This window comes from Hyaena hyaena, unplaced genomic scaffold (assembly GCF_003009895.1).
Source record: "Hyaena hyaena isolate Hyena2069 unplaced genomic scaffold, ASM300989v1 scaffold_104, whole genome shotgun sequence".
NCBI lineage: Eukaryota > Metazoa > Chordata > Mammalia > Carnivora > Hyaenidae > Hyaena > Hyaena hyaena.
Genome location: NW_024080736.1, coordinates 2799146 through 2818030, shown reverse-complemented (window position 1 = coordinate 2818030; position 18885 = coordinate 2799146). Strand labels below are relative to the sequence as shown.

The 18885-nt window shown below is 44.2% G+C and overlaps 1 protein-coding gene and 1 long non-coding RNA gene across 3 annotated transcripts; one reads left to right on the top strand and one right to left on the bottom strand.

Annotated features, from left to right (window-relative positions):
• The first annotated feature begins 290 nt into the window (after nt 1-290).
• LOC120234224 (intercellular adhesion molecule 5) lies at nt 291-11655 on the top strand. 2 transcript variants are annotated; one of them, XM_039236015.1, is made up of 8 exons: nt 291-301; nt 5089-5164; nt 6487-6753; nt 7637-7957; nt 8210-8488; nt 9020-9289; nt 9962-10204; nt 10403-11655. In XM_039236015.1, exons 2-8 carry the CDS (start codon nt 5110-5112, stop codon nt 10609-10611), a joined length of 1644 nt encoding a protein of 547 aa, XP_039091946.1. In that variant the 5' UTR covers nt 291-301; nt 5089-5109; the 3' UTR covers nt 10612-11655. The 2 variants fall into 2 exon arrangements, with proteins under 2 accessions (XP_039091946.1, XP_039091945.1); XM_039236014.1 differs by lacking the exon at nt 291-301 and adding an exon at nt 325-387.
• Nucleotides 6676-18617, bottom strand: LOC120234225. Its single transcript, XR_005529026.1, has 4 exons — nt 18401-18617; nt 9448-9489; nt 9186-9306; nt 6676-6763 (listed from the first exon to the last, which is right to left on the bottom strand). It is a non-coding gene; the product is annotated as an uncharacterized LOC120234225 (long non-coding RNA).
• Between the last annotated feature and the right edge of the window lie 268 nt (nt 18618-18885).

Here is an 18885-nt window from a genome sequence, read left to right as displayed (position 1 = left end):
TACAGAGGCATCATTTGCTACAACAACCCTTTCTGTGTTCACTCCGTTTTGCTTGGTAGCTATCATCTTGGATCAAACATGCGCTCTCTACCAAGCGAGACACCGGCTTCTCTACCTTCATTTTCCCCGCAAACCCTTCCTGTGATTTTAGCTTCCTGGCCCGCCCCACTGGCCTCGGCCAACCCTCGCTAAGCTTCCGGGTGGACGTCACGAGTATCTAGGCAGATCAGGAAATCCTCCGGCCAGGCGCTCTCGCGCGCGCCCCCGCCTGGCTCTGCCTACCAAACGGTCTGAGCGCGTGGTAGGTTTCTGAGAACCGCGCGGGCGAGGCCGCGGAGCAGGCGAGGCTACCCGAGGAGTGACAGGAGCGGCGAGGAGCGACCCTCAGTGAGGATTTAGGTCTTACTTTGTGTGCTTAGGTTCATGCCGGGGCCTCCTCCCGGCTTTTCCGTCAAACCTGCGGAAGTCCGACCTCGTGTGATGGGCTTTGCCTTGTCACGTGGCAGTGGGCCGGAAACCCTGAGGGACACTCTCTGGAGTGGTTTTTTCACATACCTTTAGCGTTTTCAATACCGTCTGCCCCTAAAAGCCCTCCGGGTCTGTTGGGCCGAGAGCGTGAGAGCCACGCTGTGTGCACGCAAGACGGGAGACACCTTCCGAGCGGGAACGGGCGACGCGCTCCGCGTCCGAGCGCCGGACTCAGGCCCGCCCAAGAGTATCTGCAGCTGCGGTGTCTGGTCGAGGTGTGGAGGCCCTGCCCGGCTGGGGACGGACAGTCCGGGGGGCGGGGGGTGGGGGGTGTGGACCCACCGGCCTGAGAAGCGAGGTGTCAGGAGGTGCGGCGTCCCGAAAGCAGTAGTGTGAGGGGTCGCCGGCTGAGGCCTGGGCACTGAGCGCGGGGAACACGGGGGTGCTCGTGCTGGGCCCCGGATCGCGAACGTCCGCACGCCTGGGGGGAGTGTACCGAGAGCAGGAAGCGAATTCCAGGGAATTCGAGGAAGACCATGCAGAGGGTGGGGTGTGACCCCCGGATGTATGAGAAACTGCAGGACCCCTTGGGAGAGCCCCAGACTTGGACGGGAAGCCCAGGTGGGCTTACAGCCAAAGCCATCCCAAGGGCTTGTCCGGGTGTGCGGCCCTCCCCTCACCTGCCTGCGCTCTCCCTGCAACCCCTTAGTGGCTGGATTAGAGGCCTAGGATTTCAGACACTTGAAACCTTTCATTTGGGATATAATACTACAGAGCAAGTAAGCCAAAGGAATTAAAAAAGATTTAAAATTTCATTTACCCCTTAGAGATGCTGCTTGCGTTCTTCCTAAAATAGTGAATAAAAAACGTCATGTTTCAGTACCTGATCATAACATGCCATGTGAATCCAAGGATGAACTCTTTTTTTTTTTTAATGTTTATCTGTTTTTGAGAAAGAGAGAATGCAAGCAGGGGAGGCGCAGAGAGAGAGAGAGGGAGGGAGAGAGGGAGACACAGAACCCAAGGCAGGCTCCAGGCTCTGAGCTGTCAGCACAGAGACTGACCTGGGGCTCAAACTGACCAGCCCCGAGATCATGACCCGAACGGAAGTCCCACACTTAACCGACTGAGCAATCCAGGCACCCCCAAGGATGAACTCTTAGAGCTTTGGGGATAGTTGGGCGGGGAGAGGGCACTTGAAACAACATAGAACAAAGTATTGTCAGTATCTGAGAATGAAAACAAAAAGAATCAGCACGCACACACCCCCTCCTTTTCTTATCTCTATGTGACATGTACTAGTGGCAACCACAAGGGAAAACCACCTGGCTTGGCATAGAGATCAAAGATGGGAAACCTTTTTTAGCTAAGGCTCTAGGAGAATATAATATGTACGATTAATTCACAGCAAGATTAGAGAAAGGTACCATCAGCAAGCTAAAGAGAGATGAATAATATAGGAGCTCTTGGATTAACCTCTATACAGGATTGTTTGTGGACTGGTGGCCCCATCAAAGCACAGATAATCTAGAGTCACTGAATATAAAGAAAGCAGTGAAGTAGTAAGTAAGTGCCCAGCAGTAAAGATGCCTGGGTTTGAATGCTGGCTGCACCCCTTAATTAGTTGTGTGATTTGGGTTAGGTTACTTTACCTCTTTTAGTCTCCATCCCCTCATCTGTAAAACTGGCAATTATCATAAGATTGCTATGAGATAACTAAAGTAAACCAGTCAGTGTTGTGCCTGGAACACAGTACTGTATATAGTTACTAAATGTTAGAAGTTATTAGATAAAATGTGATTGAGAGAGTCAATGAAGTAAGATACAGATCAGTAGTAAGTGCCTAGCTTGGAGTGGATGTTAGGAAGAGAACACTTTTACCTCAAGGAATTCAACAGTAAATTGGGAGTCTACAATGTCCAATGTGATATTTTTAAAAAGTTATATAGCTAAATGAATGTCATGCATGCCCTTCCAACAGTGGGGATGCCATTTTCCTCTACCCTTTCCTTGACATTTTCAAAAATAATAGCAGATATGAATAATTGATATTTTCTAAATATTATGTAAGATGTGAAAAAAATAGAACATGCTATTTTATTAATCTGTAACATACACTTTTAAGTAAAACAAGTATGTTTAGTATGCAAACACAACCTGTAGCCCCCATTTCCAACCAGTCAGAGACCCTCTGAATATCCTCTGTATAGAAATTCTGCAGTCACCAGTGCCTTCAAGCCCTCTTGTATCTCCCTTAGATTACTGCAGTCACCTTCTGGACCTTCAGATTATGACACTGACACTCTGCCCGCTGTGCTAAGAAGGCACCTGACTGCAGTCACCTTCTAACAGATCTCGTGGCCATCAGTCTTTTCTTCATCTTTCTTTTTCCACACACTGCCATTGTCATCTTGAAAAATAAAGCTGATTATCTCACCCCTGTGCACCCCCTGCCCCCTGCTTTAAAAGCCCTTTAAATTCCTGCTTGCTGACCCAATTGTATACCTACTTTATCCCACAATTCTTTCCCCTGTAAGCTACCCTCTATCCATATTGAACTTGAATTTTCTAAAATAGGTCTGACCTGACCTCCTCTCCATATCACCTCACCTCTTAATAAACTTTCAGTCATAATAGAAAACCCAGTTCAAAGGACACCTGAGAAACCTCAGCTCCTGTAGACAGAAGTAATGATTCCCTCCTCAATGCTCCTTGATCAGTTTATTATTATCAGCAGCATCAGCACCAGTGGCACAATCACCATCATCACTAACTTACTGAAGTCTTATGTGCCAGGAGTTGGGCTAAACAGTTGGCTTGAAATTAGTCATTTAATTCTCACTTTACTCTCCTGCAGTTTTTATAGTAGCATTTGTCAATAATGTTATTTTTTTTTACAGTTTTCTTTCCCACTAACTTCCAGGAATTCCTGTTGTCATGATGCAAATCTTGGTAAACTTCAGGACCTTACTAAGATCCTGGAATATTGTAGGTGCTCAATAATTGTTTGCTGAAATAATGTATGCATATAAGCAATTCCCCTTAGGGCTTTTGTACTTTTTCAAAAAGCTGTCATTACTTAAAACTCTTATTTTGAAATTCCTTCAAAGTCTGGGGTACTATGGGAATATCTTCAATGATAGGAGATCTTCCTTGGAAAGAGATGTTAAGGCATTCAGAGTTAAGTCTGGTCAATAAGGTGTCTGAGTCATATTCTTTTCTAAAAGAATAATAAAATAGTATAATAGGCTGATTTTTTTGGTGTCGGTTGAAAACCAGTTCTAAATCATTTCCAAAAAAAGTTTTGAATAATGGTGTCATTACTGGAATGAATTTATCGCCTCCCAAAGAATTTGAAGAGCAACATTCACTTGGAATATAAATTCTGATATGTCTGTTATCTTATGCATGTATAAAAAAGACCAAAAAACCTTATATGCTCTTTCAGAGCAGCATATAAGTAAAAGTACACCTGTATAAAACCCAATGTTTGAAAATTCAAATACTACAGAATTAGAGGGTTGTCATTTACTTAATGGAATATCCATAACATGCCAGGCACTGTGCTAGGTGGTGTAGATGCAAGATAAACATAGTCTCTTGTTCTCAGGGAATTTCTAGCATAGTAATGATTTCATCATTAAAAATAACTCATTAAAGTGAATTGCATTTTAACATATGTAGCTTCAGAAATAACATTTGGCATAAAGGGAGGTACAATCTGTTGTAAGTGAGGGATTGTGAAGTGGGACAGGGTTAGTCAAGAAACCTTTCTTTGAATAAAGCAGTTTGAATGGGGCTTTAAAAGAAAAAGAACTTGGTATGGATTGGTGGAGAAAAGAGAAGTGGACCAAGACTTAACTCAGCCCAATATAATAATCCAAAGGTTGCTTGGTGAACATGGAGGCAGATCAGAAAGAGATGGATTATCTTGAGGGATATTTCATAGAGATCATGTACAAAGCCCTGATGAAACATTTCTCCCTTACATCAGAGAATGGGACTCTAGTGACCATGTTTTCTAGATTCATGGTCACTTTCTGCTGGACAGTGCTAGATAAACATTTATTTCATCTCTCTAAACTTCGTTTTTCACGTTTCCATGTTAATAGCCTTCTACTGACTCAAGTACATGAGGCAAATATGTAAACAGATAACTGCAATACAACCTTATACAGGAATCTCAATCTAATATCCCCTATTATTTTCCTGTGTCCTCTTATTTTTTGTATACATTTTAAAGTTTTTACTTATTTATTTTGAGAGAGACAGAGACAGCACAGTGGGGAGGGGCAGAGAGAGGGGGAGAGAATCACAAGCAGGCTCTGCATCACTAGCACAGAGCCCAACATTGGACTCGAACCCATAAACTGTGAGATCATGACCTGAGCTGAAACTAGAAGTTGGATGCTCAACTGACCGAACCACCCAAGCACCCCTTCCTATGTCCTTTTAGTACATCCACACCATACCATTATTACTCTTGCTATAATTTCTCCAGACTATGCAAGGTGTTAGGAAGGGGATTGATCTTTAACAGTATCAAAGAAATAATTTTCTATATTATTTTTCTTTTCTTTGGTCACTTTTCTCCAGCATTGTTTTTTCCTTTCTCTCCAGCTTTCAGGCCTTCTCACAAGGATGGAAATGCTACTGTTTCGTGTCTGGGCCCTGCTGGCCTTGAACCCTGGCCCAGGTGAGGCTATTTGGGGCAGTTTCTTTAGCCAGTATGTGCCAAGGTGCAGGTGCTAGTCAGTAAGAGCATAAGAAGTACTGAATGGGGCAAAAATTTACTAGTCACTTGTCTGGATCCTTGGGAGAGATTCCTATTTTTGGATCATTACGACACAGAATCTGTAGGTGTCTCTAGCTTATAATTGGGGAACCCAAATTGAGGAACAGGATAACAGACCATCAGAGAAAACTCTGCCATAAGAAATATGCCTTCTCTCTTGGGCCCCCTGCTAGCCCAGACTGCCCTAGTTTTCTGTTCTAAAGAATATTTTTACTTCTTTGTTGCCACCTTTTGTGTCATGAAGTTGCACTTGATAGGAGAGAGCCCATAGCTTAATTGTGAGGAACGAGTTCTCTGGACGGCAAGAAAGGAACTGGAGCCCTAGTGGGTAACACCGCTACATGAGCTGTGTATTCCTAGAAGGGACTGGTGTTTGGTGGATGAAGCAGATGGTGGGCATGGAGTAGCTAAAGGGGACCTGTGGGAAAGCTTCCAGGAGACTTTGCCTCTCACCTGTGTAAGGCATCTAAAATTTACCTGATGTCTCTTTCATTGCACCTGAGATTTCCCTAACAGACTAAACTCTTAAGCATCCAAAAACATCTGCTGCCTTAGTACCAAAGCAAAAAGGAGCAGTCACATTTTGAGAAGAGGTGAGAAGTTCCATGGGAAATGAATGACCCTAGGAGTTACCTTTAGGCTAGTGGGTGTCATAATTTGGTGTGCATACGGGTCATCAGGAGTGCTTGTTTTGTTCACTTGCATATTTCCACATCCCACCTTCACAAGTTCTTAATCACTCAGTCTGAGGTGGAGCTAGAATCTAGTTTTACAACCACTCCAGATGATTCTGGTGAAGGCAGTCCTTAGACCATAATTTCAGAGAAACACTGATTTGAGGCATAAGCAACAAAGCTCTTTTCTCTAGGGCTTACTAACCCCTTGAGAACCCTCATCAGCCAGTCCTGGAAGTTTCCAAGACATCTGGAAGCTTAGGAAGAGAATGGTTTCCTGGGCATGAATTTTAACAACTCTGTAGTTTCCAAGGTGACACTAATGGAGAAACCAAGATCCTTAGAACGATGATGAGTGAAGAGAATGGTGGTGGAATCAGCGTTCTAACTTGTTCATTAAGGGTCTTTTTCTTGTCTAGTTCCTTGTAACTTTTTCTTCAGGGTAGGTTTCCTATTTCTAACCTACAAATAGATAGACTAGGCCTTTTATTTTATTTGGGTATTGTGGTCCTCACCAAAGTCTGTGGCATATGTGGTTGATCATTTCAGGAATGACCGAAGAGATATTTGAGGTTTCTATTTGGCCAGATCAGGCCCTTGTAAAGCTTGGACAGTCACTAATGGTCAACTGCAGCACTACCTGTCCAGACCCAGGACCCAGTGGAATTGAGACTTTCTTAAAGAAAACCCAGGTGGACAAAGGACCTCAGTGGAAGGAGTTTCTTCTGGAGGACGTCACAGAGAATTCTGTTCTGCAGTGCTTCTTCTCTTGTGCAGGGATCCAAAAGGACACAAGCCTTGGCATCACTGTGTATCGTGAGTAGGGCTGAGGAGGAAGGGAAGAGTGGGGGGAGTATGACTATGTCTTATTTAGGAAAAAATTAGAAGTTTCTTTTAGGGGAGAGAATTTGGGCCCTTAATAGAGATTTCTGTTATCCTAAAGGAATTCTAGAGCCAATTACTTCTATTTACCTTTGGTGTAGGATTTTAAATTAGGAGCAGACCATAGAGGGCATCCAGACATTGTGAGTGAGAATATGTTCAAGTACAAGATGCATATACTAATAATGCTAGCTTATGAATGATCAAAAAAGTATACAATTAGTGCTAAATTATTTGGCACAAATTCTGAGAATAAATAGAGATTGTTGAAAGGAGGGTCTTTGTCACCTGGGGTAGTTGGAGAAGTCTCCATGGAAAAGGAGGCTCTTGAGTTTCACTCCTGCAGAATGGTAAGGATTTGAAGTGATGGGCATGGGTGAGGAAGGTCTTTCAGGTGGGCAAATAGCACTGGCAAGGATATGGCCATAGGAATAGATGGGATCTCTTTGGGGTAAAAGCTTGGTAAGCTAGGGTGTAGTTTTTGTGTGATGCTAAGGAGCTTCTCAGAAGCTGCTCATGCCTCTGAAGCACCTCTGGTAAGAGGTAAAAGTTCTCCAGAATGGCAGCAACAGTCAACGCAAGGGACTTGCCCCTCAACAGTTACATTTCTTGCCATGACTTTAGCCACCTTTGATGGGCAGAAGAGCCAGAAGACTGACTCATCTTATGTAGGGCAGGGTTGGCAGAAAGCTGACACGGCTGATTGAATGGTTTAAGGGTGACGGTAACCTTGTATCACCAGCCTTCTGTCCTATACCATTTCTTTCTGGAGAGGTAAGTAGCCTTCTCTCATCAAGACCACTTTTTTCTCTCAAAGAGCCACCAGAGCAGGTGATCCTGGAGCTGCAGCCTGCATGGGTGGCCATGGATGAAGCCTTTACAGTGAAGTGCCATGTGCCCAGTGTAGCACCCCTGGAGAACCTCACCCTTACCCTTCTCCAGGGTAACCAGGAACTACACAGAAAGAACTTTATGAACTTGGCTGTGGCCTCCCAAAGAGCGGAGGTCACCATCAATGTCAAGGCCCAAAGGGAGAATGATAGGTGCAATTTCTCATGCCATGCAGAACTGGATTTGAGTTCACATGGCGGAGGGCTCTTTCACAGTAGCTCAGCCATCAAGGTACTCCGGATCTTTGGTGAGTCAGAGCCCAGATAAGAAGAATCCTGAGACTTAGTTTCCTTATCTCACCTTGGCCTTTGGGGACTAAGTTCCCAAGAGTTTAGGATGAGGGTGTGAGAGTAATTGGGCCCCATCTTTACTTGGGCTGTAATCTTACCCTAGGGGACAGAGAGCTTTAAGCCACACTCCCTTCCTAAATTGTGGGGTCCTATATCGCACATGATTTATCATGTTTCTCCTTTCTTTCCTCTTCTTCATTTTTTGGCAGAATTCTCTCAGAGCCCCCAAATCTGGGTCTCCCCACTTTTGGAGATTGGAATGGCAGAAGCTGTGAGCTGTGAGTTGGCTAAGGTGTTCCCTGCCAGAGAGGTAATGTTTCACATGTTCCTGGGAGACCAGGAGCTGAGCCCCTTTGTCTCCTGGAAGGGAGACACAGCATGGGCCAATGCCACAGCTCGGGCCATGGAGACTGGTGATCAGGAGCTGTCTTGCCTTGTATCTCTGGGTCCAATGGAACAGAAAACAAGAGAGCCAGTGCATGTTTATAGTAAGTGAGCTGCCTCTTCCCTTCCTCACAAGGGTTCTCCGCCACTGAAACTTCCACAGTGAATCCTTGGTGGTTCTACTACAACTATCTCTACTAAACTTGCCTAGGTACACTCTCATGTGATCTTTCTCTGATGAGTAGAGGCAGGTTGAAGACATGCACGGAGACAATAGTTCTGTTCGGGTTTCACCCTGTTTCCTTTGGCTATCTTACTTACAGAGTGATTGTAGCTCCTTGAACTTGTTTCGGGGAACAACTTTTTGAGGTGGGGAGGAAATCTATAAGATGAAAAGCCATCTTGATGTCCTTGCCACAGAGGCATAGCCAAATGGTGTGTGGAGGCTGCATTTGTCGTAAGAGGAGCTCTCAAATTCCCAAATCATTGCTCATGCCATTCAGCACAGAAGCAACAGGGTATCCAAAGTTTTCCCTGTTTTGACTGTCTAGATACCATACCATCAGCAGCAAGAATACAGAAGTGGCTAAGAACTTTGAGAAATATGTTTGATCCTCTCTTTCCTTTTCTTACAGGCTTCCCTCCACCAATCCTGGAGATAGAAGAATTATACCCATTGGCAGGGACAGACATTAATGTGACCTGCTCAGGGCATGTGTTAACATCACCCAGCCCTACTCTTCGGCTTCAGGGAGCCCCGGATCTCCCTGCCCCTGGGGAACCTGCCTGGCTTTTACTTACCACCAGGGAGGAAGATAATGGCCGAAATTTCTCTTGTGAGGCCTCTTTGGAGGTTCAGGGTCAGCGGTTGAGCAAAACCACTGCAGTCCAGCTCCATGTCTTATGTGAGTAGAGGCCTGATCTTTCTTGTCAAAACAAGGATTATTATTAGTCTCTCATTTCCAGAGATCTTGGCCAGCAACTTCATTATTAGACTTGCTACATTTTTCTCATTAAAATAAAACATCAAAGGAGAAATAAAATTAAAGTTTCCCAAGCTTACCTTATCCCCAGGAAAGTGAGCTGAAAGAAACATGAGGTGGCCCTGGGAACAAAAAAGAGAATGCAGGGTGATTAGCTGGTATCAGCTGAGGGTTGATGGCTGAGAACACAGAACTGATAGTTGGAGTTTATGCTGAGGAGGGAAATTTCCACATAAAAATCTGTATTTTTGAAGAGTAGAGAATCCCTCATCTCTGGATTTGCCCCTACGCGTCTCCTGACTCACGGAGAAGACAAGACGGGAAGCAGGGAAGCCACCATTGATAGGACCATCCAGCTCTTCTAGTCTGAATCCACTAAGCTGCCTTTGCTGCATCTCCGACTCCTTGCGCCTAGAGAATGGCGGACAGGAGAGTGGCCCAAAGCACGGAACAGTGGTCCTTCCCTTGGGAAGTAAAGCTGTCAGGTGGGAGGGACACAGCATTTGGTTTAGGGGAGGAGAGGAAGCTAAGTATCTTGGTGAGGAAGGAATGTGGCACACTGAGCTCAGCTCCTTGGGGGATTCTCTTTTCCAGACAAGCCTCGGTTAGAGGAATCCGATTGCCCTGGCAACCAGACTTGGGTGAGAGGGACAGAGGAGCTGCTTGCCTGCATCCCCAAGGGAAACCCAACTCCAGCCTTGGTCTGTACCTGGAATGGAGTGATAGTCAACCTTGAAGTGCCACAGAAGGCAACCCAGAACCACACAGGAACCTACTGCTGCACAGCCACTAATCAGCTGGGCTCTGTCAGCAAAGACATTGCTGTCATCGTTCAAGGTGACTTTGGCTCTCTTGTTGCCAGTCCCTGGATGTAAATGCCCAAGGGGTTTGGGATTCTTACCCCAATAGGGAGAGAAAAAAAATGTCAGTGGGCGGGGAAGGGTGAGACTAAGAAGTGGGCGAGGTAAGCTGGGCAAGGTGGGATTCTCTTGCCCTCTTGACCCTCCCAGTTTTCTGTCTTCTGTGCTTGGGCAGGACTGGATGAAGGAATCAGCTCCACCATCTTTGTCATCATTATTGTCGCTCTTGGAGTCGGTGTAATCACCATAGCACTGTATTTGAACTACCGGCCTTGCAAAATAGAGAGGCGGAAATTGCCCTATAAGCAGAAAGAGAAGAATGAAGAGGAGGAAAGCCAGTTTGCTGTTCAGCAAGAAGAAAAATGCAATGCACATAATTGTTAAATGGAAATAGCTATTTGTTTGAAAGCAATCTCTACTCCTGGGGTTTCCTAAGGGAGGAAAGGAGGGGAGGAAAAAGGAAGAGACATTACCCTTTGCGTTCTGTCCCATAAAACAGGTGTTTCAGACCCCCATGTCCCTTGTATCCCGTCCATCCACAAACTCAGCTCCTCTGAGTTCACTCTAGTCACTAGGAATTTTAGTCTCGGTGTCCAGCTAATGAGAGGGCCTCTTGCTTCTTACTGTGTGCTTAATCAGTCCACTGACTCCAAAAAGATCCTGCCCTTTGCTCCCAAACATTAGACTGAAGAGATAGGAATATCTCAGAAATGCAACTCACTTCTCACGGATTCCTCATGACTAAGTGGGAACCAGTTTTTTAGTCCATAGAGGACTTCAAAGGGAGTACCAAACAGAGATAGGAATCAGAACCTTATTCCTACCTACACATTCCCCTGAGCCCCTAACCGGAGGTTCTGGAGTGCTGGCTCCCAGGGCTGAGTTTGATGACACCGTTAAGGGTCAGTAGCTGGTTTGGCTTCAACTCACTAGAGGAGTGCAAAAGTCATAAATTCCACATTGAGTCACACAAGCAGCTTACCTAGCCCCAGAAGTGGAAGTTAGAGTTCTTTCATTAACTTGCCCTCGTAGGTTAAGGGCTCCAAACATCTCTGAATTCGTTTTCATAATCCATTACAAAGTAATCATCTATGAGTTCACATTTGACATATTAACTTTTTTCTCTATATAGGCTCTAAGGATAGAATTCCAATGTTTATTCTCCCTTTCCGTAAAAAAATATATATTTTCATATGTCTGCAAACTATTTCCTTTAAGCTTTAGGGCAACTCCTCCTGTGACAATGTTCACCATATAATTTTATGATTCAGCTTCCTTCTCTGTTCTTTGGAAAAAATATATTCACCCCTACAGAAGACATGAAGAATGATAAAACCAGATCTTTTCTCCCAAATCAGTCATGTATGGGTCACTGAAATGTTGAATATGGTAAAAAAATAAATAAAAGTGATTTTACAATATCTGAAAGTATTTCTCTTCTGTGTCATTTTTGAAAACTTTTATTAAACCACATGGTTGCATTTTGAGTACAGTTTCTAAGAAAAGAATGTCAAGTCAGTAGCACAAACAACTAGCTCAGGGCAGGTGGTGCGTTGATTCAGGGCAGCAGCCCATTTGACTTGCCCTTAAAACTGAAGTTCAGACCTCAAGATAGAAGTTCTACAGCCTTCCAAATAGTAGACACTAGCTAGGAGGAACACAGCATCAGGCATCAAAGTAAAAAGATTCATTCTTTCCAGACCTTCCCAGAGTCTGGGTTAGGGCTTAGTTATAAAAAGAATGCTTTGATTTCAACACATACAAGCCAGTGGGAATACAACAGTGGATGAAACAGTGTCCCTGCCTTCTACAAGCTTACAGTCACTGAGGGAAGCCAGAGCAACAGGAAATCACAATTGCACCTTAACTCATAACTGGGAAAACACAGGTCTTTATAAGAATGCCTAACTCAGAATCAAGGAAGGCCTCCTGGGAGGAGACTGGAAATATTTTGTTTGATTTGGGGCACCTGGGTGGCTCAGTCGGTTAAGCGTCCAACTTCAGCTCAGGTCATGATCTCACAGTTTGTGGGTTCGAGCCCCACGTCAGGCTCTGTGCTCACAGCTAGCTCAGAGCCTGGAGCCTGTTTCAGATTGTGTGTCTCCCGTTCTTTCTGATCCTCCCCTGCTCACGCTGTCTCTCTCTCTCTCTCTCAGAAATAAATAAAACATTAAAAAAAGATTGTTTGATTTTGCAAAAAAGCATCCCATCCCCCATCCCCTCCAAATGACCTCAGCCTCAAATTTTCCACTCAGTACAGTAGCCATTGCTCTCTCATCATGTAGTATAATTTTTAAAATTTTTTATCGTTTATATTTATTTTTGAGACAGAGAGAGACAACATGAGCGGGGGAGGGGCAGAGAGAGAGGAGGACACAGAATCTGAAACAGGCTCCAGGCTCTGAGCTGCCAGCACAGAACCCGATGTGGGGCTCGGACCCACAAACCACGAAATCATGACCTGAGCCAAAGCTGGACGCTTAACCGACTGAGCCACCCAGGCGCCCCACCATCATGTAATATAATTTACTCACTTTTCTGAATTGAGCACTTAAGGAAATAAGGAAGTATCATAGAGCAGCCTAATCCAGCAATCTCCAGCCTTTTCAGTGTCTTGAGATCAGCTGCATCAGGTCTGCAGTTCTCTCAGTGCAAACCCCACTTCGAGGCCCCCATGCCTTGAGGCAGTGGAGGCACCACGCAGAGCCTAGAGGCTCCTGCCTTTGCTTCTCACTACCACATGGTGTCACTGTTGACAGACAGTCCTACACAGTCCAAACCAGCTGCTTCTGCAGATCCAGGTTCCAGCGTCCTCTACCATGGATCTTTCCATGAGGATGATTCGCTTCCTCAGGACCTGGGGTGATTACATGCACGAACAGGGTTCAGAGCTCACTACTTTGGACTAGCCATCCAGGATGGCTCTTCAGATTTCAGTAGACCCTTTTCTTTTGAAGACTTAAAACCTCTGATCTCTCGCTTTTCTTCCCCAAGGATCCACACAACCAGAGGTCAGGGAGACTCTCCAAGCCAACTCTTCTAAGGGTAGCTGCCTTGTCTTCAGGGGGACCCACCCCCTAAAAGGTTTGGATGTAGTCTTTTCCTGAACAACAGAGCAATCAGCTCACACTTAACTGAAGCTACCCTGATTACCTTCAGGGGAAGAGAACTACCTTTATTACTCCAAAAATTTATCCTCTTAGGAAAGTCAAGATGACTTTCTAGTGTCTTTCTTTATAGACCCAAGAGAAGACAAGTTAAATCTTCAGTCAGGTTTCTTACTATAGGGAAAATAATACTGTTTACCTATCATAGGATTATAGTTGGAAAGAAATGACACAGTACTTGTAAAAAAACACTAGCATGGTATTGTACACATGTTCACAATATCAGTTCTTATTATACTAACAGTGCTGGTGGTAATCATACCCATAATCATAGTAAAACTCAAAGTAAGAGTCAGAAAACCAGGTCAGCCATGGAGGGCCATCGCAAGTCACATACACCACTGACACCTCCTTTCTCTTTTCCATTGTGGTCTTTCTTCCTCTTCTATTCATTTTCCTCTTCCTTTCTCTACTTTCCTCCTTTTTTGTTCCCTCGGATGCAGGACTACGAGCAGGATGACCAATTGTACCAGTTTGCATTGAGCTGAGGTGTTCTGAGACACTAACATTAGGAAAGTCTCATGCTGATAGGGACAGGTTGATGACCCTAATACTGATACCTCTTAATGTATTTCTCACATTTGCTAGGGCCTCCTGAATCAAAGAAGGTGCGAGACACAGGGTCATGTTTGTTTGGCCCAGAAGGCCAGATCCTGTAATTCTGAGGCAGACTTGTGAAGGGGAAAGTGTCAGTTCTGTTCTCAAAGGTGTATAAAGAATCAAAACTCAACATATGTGTTTTGGCAATGCTGATGGAAATGTTAACCTTTAAAATTTTTTCTTTTAATGTTTTATTTATTTCTAGGAGAGAGAGAGAGAGAGACAGCATGAGCAGGGGAGGGTCAGAGAGAGAGGGAGTCACAGACTGAAACAGGCTCCAGGCTCTGAGCTGGCAGTCAGCACAGAGCCCGACGCGGGGCTTGAACCCACGAACCGCGAGATCATGACCTAAGCGAAAGTCGGACGCTTAACCGACTAAGCCACCCAGGCGCCCCGAAATGTTAAAAAAGAAAACTGCTGGTTATTTTTACCAGCAAACAATGGGTTTATTTGAGAACAGCAGAGAATTGCAATCTAGGACGAGTGATCTGTAGCAAAACTTGGACGCAAGTCTGCAGAACAAAGGAAAGGACCTACTTCTTTACAGAGGAAAAGGGGGAAGTCGGGAAGGCTGTTATAAACAAAAAACCCATTAAAGTGGGAGTTGCAAGTATAGTGGCTTCTCACTGGCTGAGCTGTGACTGTTTCATTGGCTGGGCTGTTGCTGGGGCAGGAGGAAAGCCTTCTTCCTCCTGCTGGGCTGGGAAAGCAGTATTCAGGTGCAAGGTCTGTCTCCTGTTGGGTCTGCAATTGCTAAGTGGTAGTGTGTGAGAGCCCCCCTGCCAGCCTCCCAATTCCTTTTTTTTTTTTTTTAAATGTTGATTTGTTTAGAGAGAGACAGAGAGAGTGTGCCCGTGTGTGCAGTTTCCAACCACTCAAACCACATTTGAGCACCAAGGAAGATTAGGAGGCAGAGAACTGTCAGGTACGTCCCATCCGTAGTCCCTATTTATCAAGACTGTAATTAGGTATTGGAGATCATCTCCAAGCACTGAGCCAGCCTCACCTTACTGGGTATGTCATTTTTAAAAGCCTGATAGACAACAAAATACAAAACTCAAAATAATTATACAAAGTAGAAAAAGTAACGTAACAATTCCACATTGTATGATGGATCTAAGCCAGGACTCTAGGTCTGAAAGTAGCTAACCGAAATATTTATTTGTACTTACTCAAACTTAGGGGAGAAAGTTTCTCCCTATGAAGGCAAACCAGGAACCATGTGTGCCTCCTGGAAGTCTCCGCTTAAAGCAACAATGAAGGCAGAGCAGTGGATACCACAGGCCCACACAGAGAGAATTAACCAAGTACACTTGGGTAGATACAGTGCAGCTATATATATAAAGCAACAGCTGATGAACTTTCTGCAAAACAACACAATTTCAAAGATGTTTAAAAACAGTTTTGTTGTATCAAAACAACTGTTTGAACCAAATGTGTTATTGACAAATAACCTCCTAAGTCTGCAAAGACCATAAAGTTCAGAGACCATGAATTTGGATATGAATCTAAAGTCAGCTATGGTCCAGATAAAAGAAGTCTTTTGTGAATTCTGAGCCTTCTAATCCTTCAGAAAAAGCGAGTGTAAGATTAATTTGTCCTGGGATCATGATGAGGCTGTTTCCAAAAGGCCATAATCAAAAGAGGTTTCCCCCTTTTGCAAGGGCTTAGGAATGCAGACAAGGGTATTGTCTTTCCATTAAAAAAAGAAGCAATGGTGAGGAAAAGGTAGACAGGCCTGCCCAGACATCTTGGGAAAGTGGTCTCATCGGGTATCATCTGCTTCAATTCCGGGAAATCTCTACTTTCAGGACACCAGATGGCATGAAGGTCTAGCCAGGGTTTGGCGCTTTCTTTAGCTATGTCATGTGAATCCAAGAGTCTATTCTCCAGAGTTTGGTGACATAAGGGTTGGTTAGAAGTTCCCGATAAAGGCCTTTCCAGCAAGGCTGAAGAGAGCCTTTCTGGAGGTATCTTTTCCAATCGATGAAATCTCTAGGTTGCAAGGTATAAAGCTTAAGGTTGTCATCTCCTGGGAGTGTTCCATGAAAAAACTGTTATTTTAACAGAAGCAGTTAGGCCTTTACAATATTGAAGTATATCTCTTTTTGTCCACCGTGGGTCAGAGGAGGCAGGGGCGGAGTATATTGGATGTGCTGTGACTACTTCAAAGGGTGAGAGTCTATGAGTTCCAAAGAGGGTAGATCTGAGATTTAAGACTAATGACAGTGCTTTCAGCCAGAGTATTTGAAGGAGTTCTTCAAATTTGGCCAATTGGGTCTTGATAGTACCATGATTCTGTTCAACTAACCCTGAGGACTGAGGATGAATGTGCAATGGAGTGTTGGGAAATTAGCCAACAGCACAGATCTGTTGAAGCACTTGACTGGCAAAGTGGGTGTTCTGATCACTATGAGATTTGAGAGGGTTTTCCCAGGTAGGGAAAATTTTTTCTAACGGAATGTTAGCCACAGAAGCAGCACTGGCCTGTCTACAAGAGAACGCTTTGCACCAGTGAGAAACATACAAACCATGACTAAAACATTTATATCCATGAGAAAAGGAAGCTGCATGACATCCATCTGTACAGTTTTCCCTGGATTATACTTTAGACAGGTGGGACAAGAAGGTAGGTACTTTTTGCGCCCTTATTAATTTTTCCCCACCAATACTGGTTCATGAATGCTATTATTTTGTCAGTAGACCAATGGTTTAATGCATGTGCAGTGCTAAGTAGTGGGAAATTTAGAATTTCTGACAGGGCTGGATTGTTATTTGGTCCAAACGGGAGGTCTCTCTTTTTATCAAGCCAACAATTATTACATTTCCAATATTGTTTTTCCATCTCTGAGACCAACTGTCGGGTATCTCTGGTTAATTTTTCCAAGTTACCATTTGGGAGAACATCGCTTTGGAACATGACACAGGTTTAGCTTTTTGTTTCCTTGGGAGCAGTGTATTTAGGAGAAATATAAGCAAGGTGGTTTACTCTGGTCTCCAGGGAGTTGAGTCTCAAATGCCTAGGACCCTTAATAATAGCCAGAGCAGCCAGCAAAAGAATGGCATCTAATAAATTTTGGACATAGAAGCCATTTTTAATTTTATTCCCATTGGAGGTAAAGACACCTTGCTGTTTTCACAATATTCCAAAATCATGAGCTACACTCAAAGCATACCGACTATCAGTATAAATGCTAACAGTTTTATCATCAGCAAAGTTACATGCTTAAGTAAGGGCGTATAATTCAGCCTGTTGGGCTGAATTAGTCAAAGGTAAAGCTGCTGTTTCAATGATTCCAAACCCAGCACATTAGTTACCATTTTCATCTTTTAAATAAGAACCATCAGTAAACCATGAAAAACCTGCAATGGTTAGAGACTCCTGGAACTTTCCATGGGGGGAGGGGGGAGGGGTGTCAAAAGGTAATCTGTCAGGGTTAAGCAATTGTGAGGGGTTTTGTCCAGGTCTCGTTTCAGGATTAGATGCCCTAAAGTACTCAACTGAGTTTAAGCTAATCGCTTTTTTTTTTTTTTTTTTTTGAGACCTTATGTCCCTTTAAAGCCAAAAGTTCTAACAGATGGATGCTGTCTCCTGTGAAGAAGCTTGACAAAGAGAGCAGAGGCATAAATCATATACAAATTGTAACAAAGTAGAGCTGGCAGAAAACTTTCTATCGTCCAAATCAGCCTTTAAAGATTCACGAAAAGTAAGAAGGACTTGGTGTTGTAGCCCTGTGGCTTACTGTCCGGTTGCATTTCCATTCTTCCCAAATAATAGCAAAAGGGTATTGGCTATCCTTATGAAAGGAATGGTAAAAATGAACTGCATAGATCAATTACAGTGAAAAATTAGCTTTCAGTGAGACTAGACCTCAGTAGCATATGGGGCTTGGGAACAACAGGTGCCAAGAGATAACAATGTTATTTACTGCTCAGAGGTCCGGGATAAACCTGCATCTCAGGTTTTCTCACTGGTAAAATGTTGGTATTACAGAGACTAGTACAGGGGATAATGAGGCTCCAAGCCTTATAATCTATTACGGCCTTGACGCCCTAAAGGGTTTCTTTATACAGTATTGATTAATTCTGGGAAGGATTTTTGAGGGATCTATTTGAATCTTGACCAGAGGTGCGCTGTGGATTCTGCCAATATCAGCTGAGGATGGTAGCTGATCCAGTTGGAACAAATGACATGGCCCCCAGATTCTGCTGTATGAAGTCTGTTTCTGTCAAGCCCAAAGCCAATACACTTCTAACAGCTACAACTGCACCAGGAACAGTCTGGTTCCAAACAGGAGTCAAGCTGAAGGCCAAGCAAACACTAAGGCCTTAAAACATATCCTGAATAAAGTCTGGAAAACTCAAACACAAAGACAGCAGAGCTCAAAATTCAGGAGAAAACTTACCCTCAAACTCCATGGTCCTCCAGAAACCAGCCAAGCCCAAATGGCTCTGTGGGTGCCACCATCTGTTTGCTCTGCAGCCTCAGAGCTGTTGGGGGCTCTTCTCTGGACTAACGTTAATCTTAAAAATAAAATCCCTTTTATTTTACTGGCAAAAATGGGTTTAGGGGCACCTGGGTGGCTCAGTCGGTTAAGCGTCCCACTTTGGCTCAGGTCATGATCTCACGGTTTGTGGGTTGGAGCCCCGTGTCGGACTCTCCTGACATCCAGCTCAGAGCCTGGAGCCTGTTTCAGATCCTGCGTGTCTCTCTCTCTCTCTCTCTGACCCTCCCCTGCTCACGCTCTCTCTCTCTCTCAGAAATAAATAAAACATTAAAAAGAAAAAATGTTTAAGGGTCTATATGGCAACATCAGAGAACCACAACTCAGAACAAGCACACTGCAGTAAAGCCTTAGGTAAGTCTGAAGACTAAAGGAGAGATCTCACT

Coding starts and splice junctions, on each gene's coding strand:
- LOC120234224 (XM_039236015.1), top strand. CDS start 5,110: ATGGAAATGCTACTGTTTCGTGTCTGGGCCCTGCTGGCCTTGAACCCT. Junction 7,958..8,209: donor CAAGGTACTCCGGATCTTTG/GTGAGTCAGAGC, acceptor ATTTTTTGGCAG/AATTCTCTCAGAGCCCCCAA. Junction 9,290..9,961: donor AGTCCAGCTCCATGTCTTAT/GTGAGTAGAGGC, acceptor TCTCTTTTCCAG/ACAAGCCTCGGTTAGAGGAA.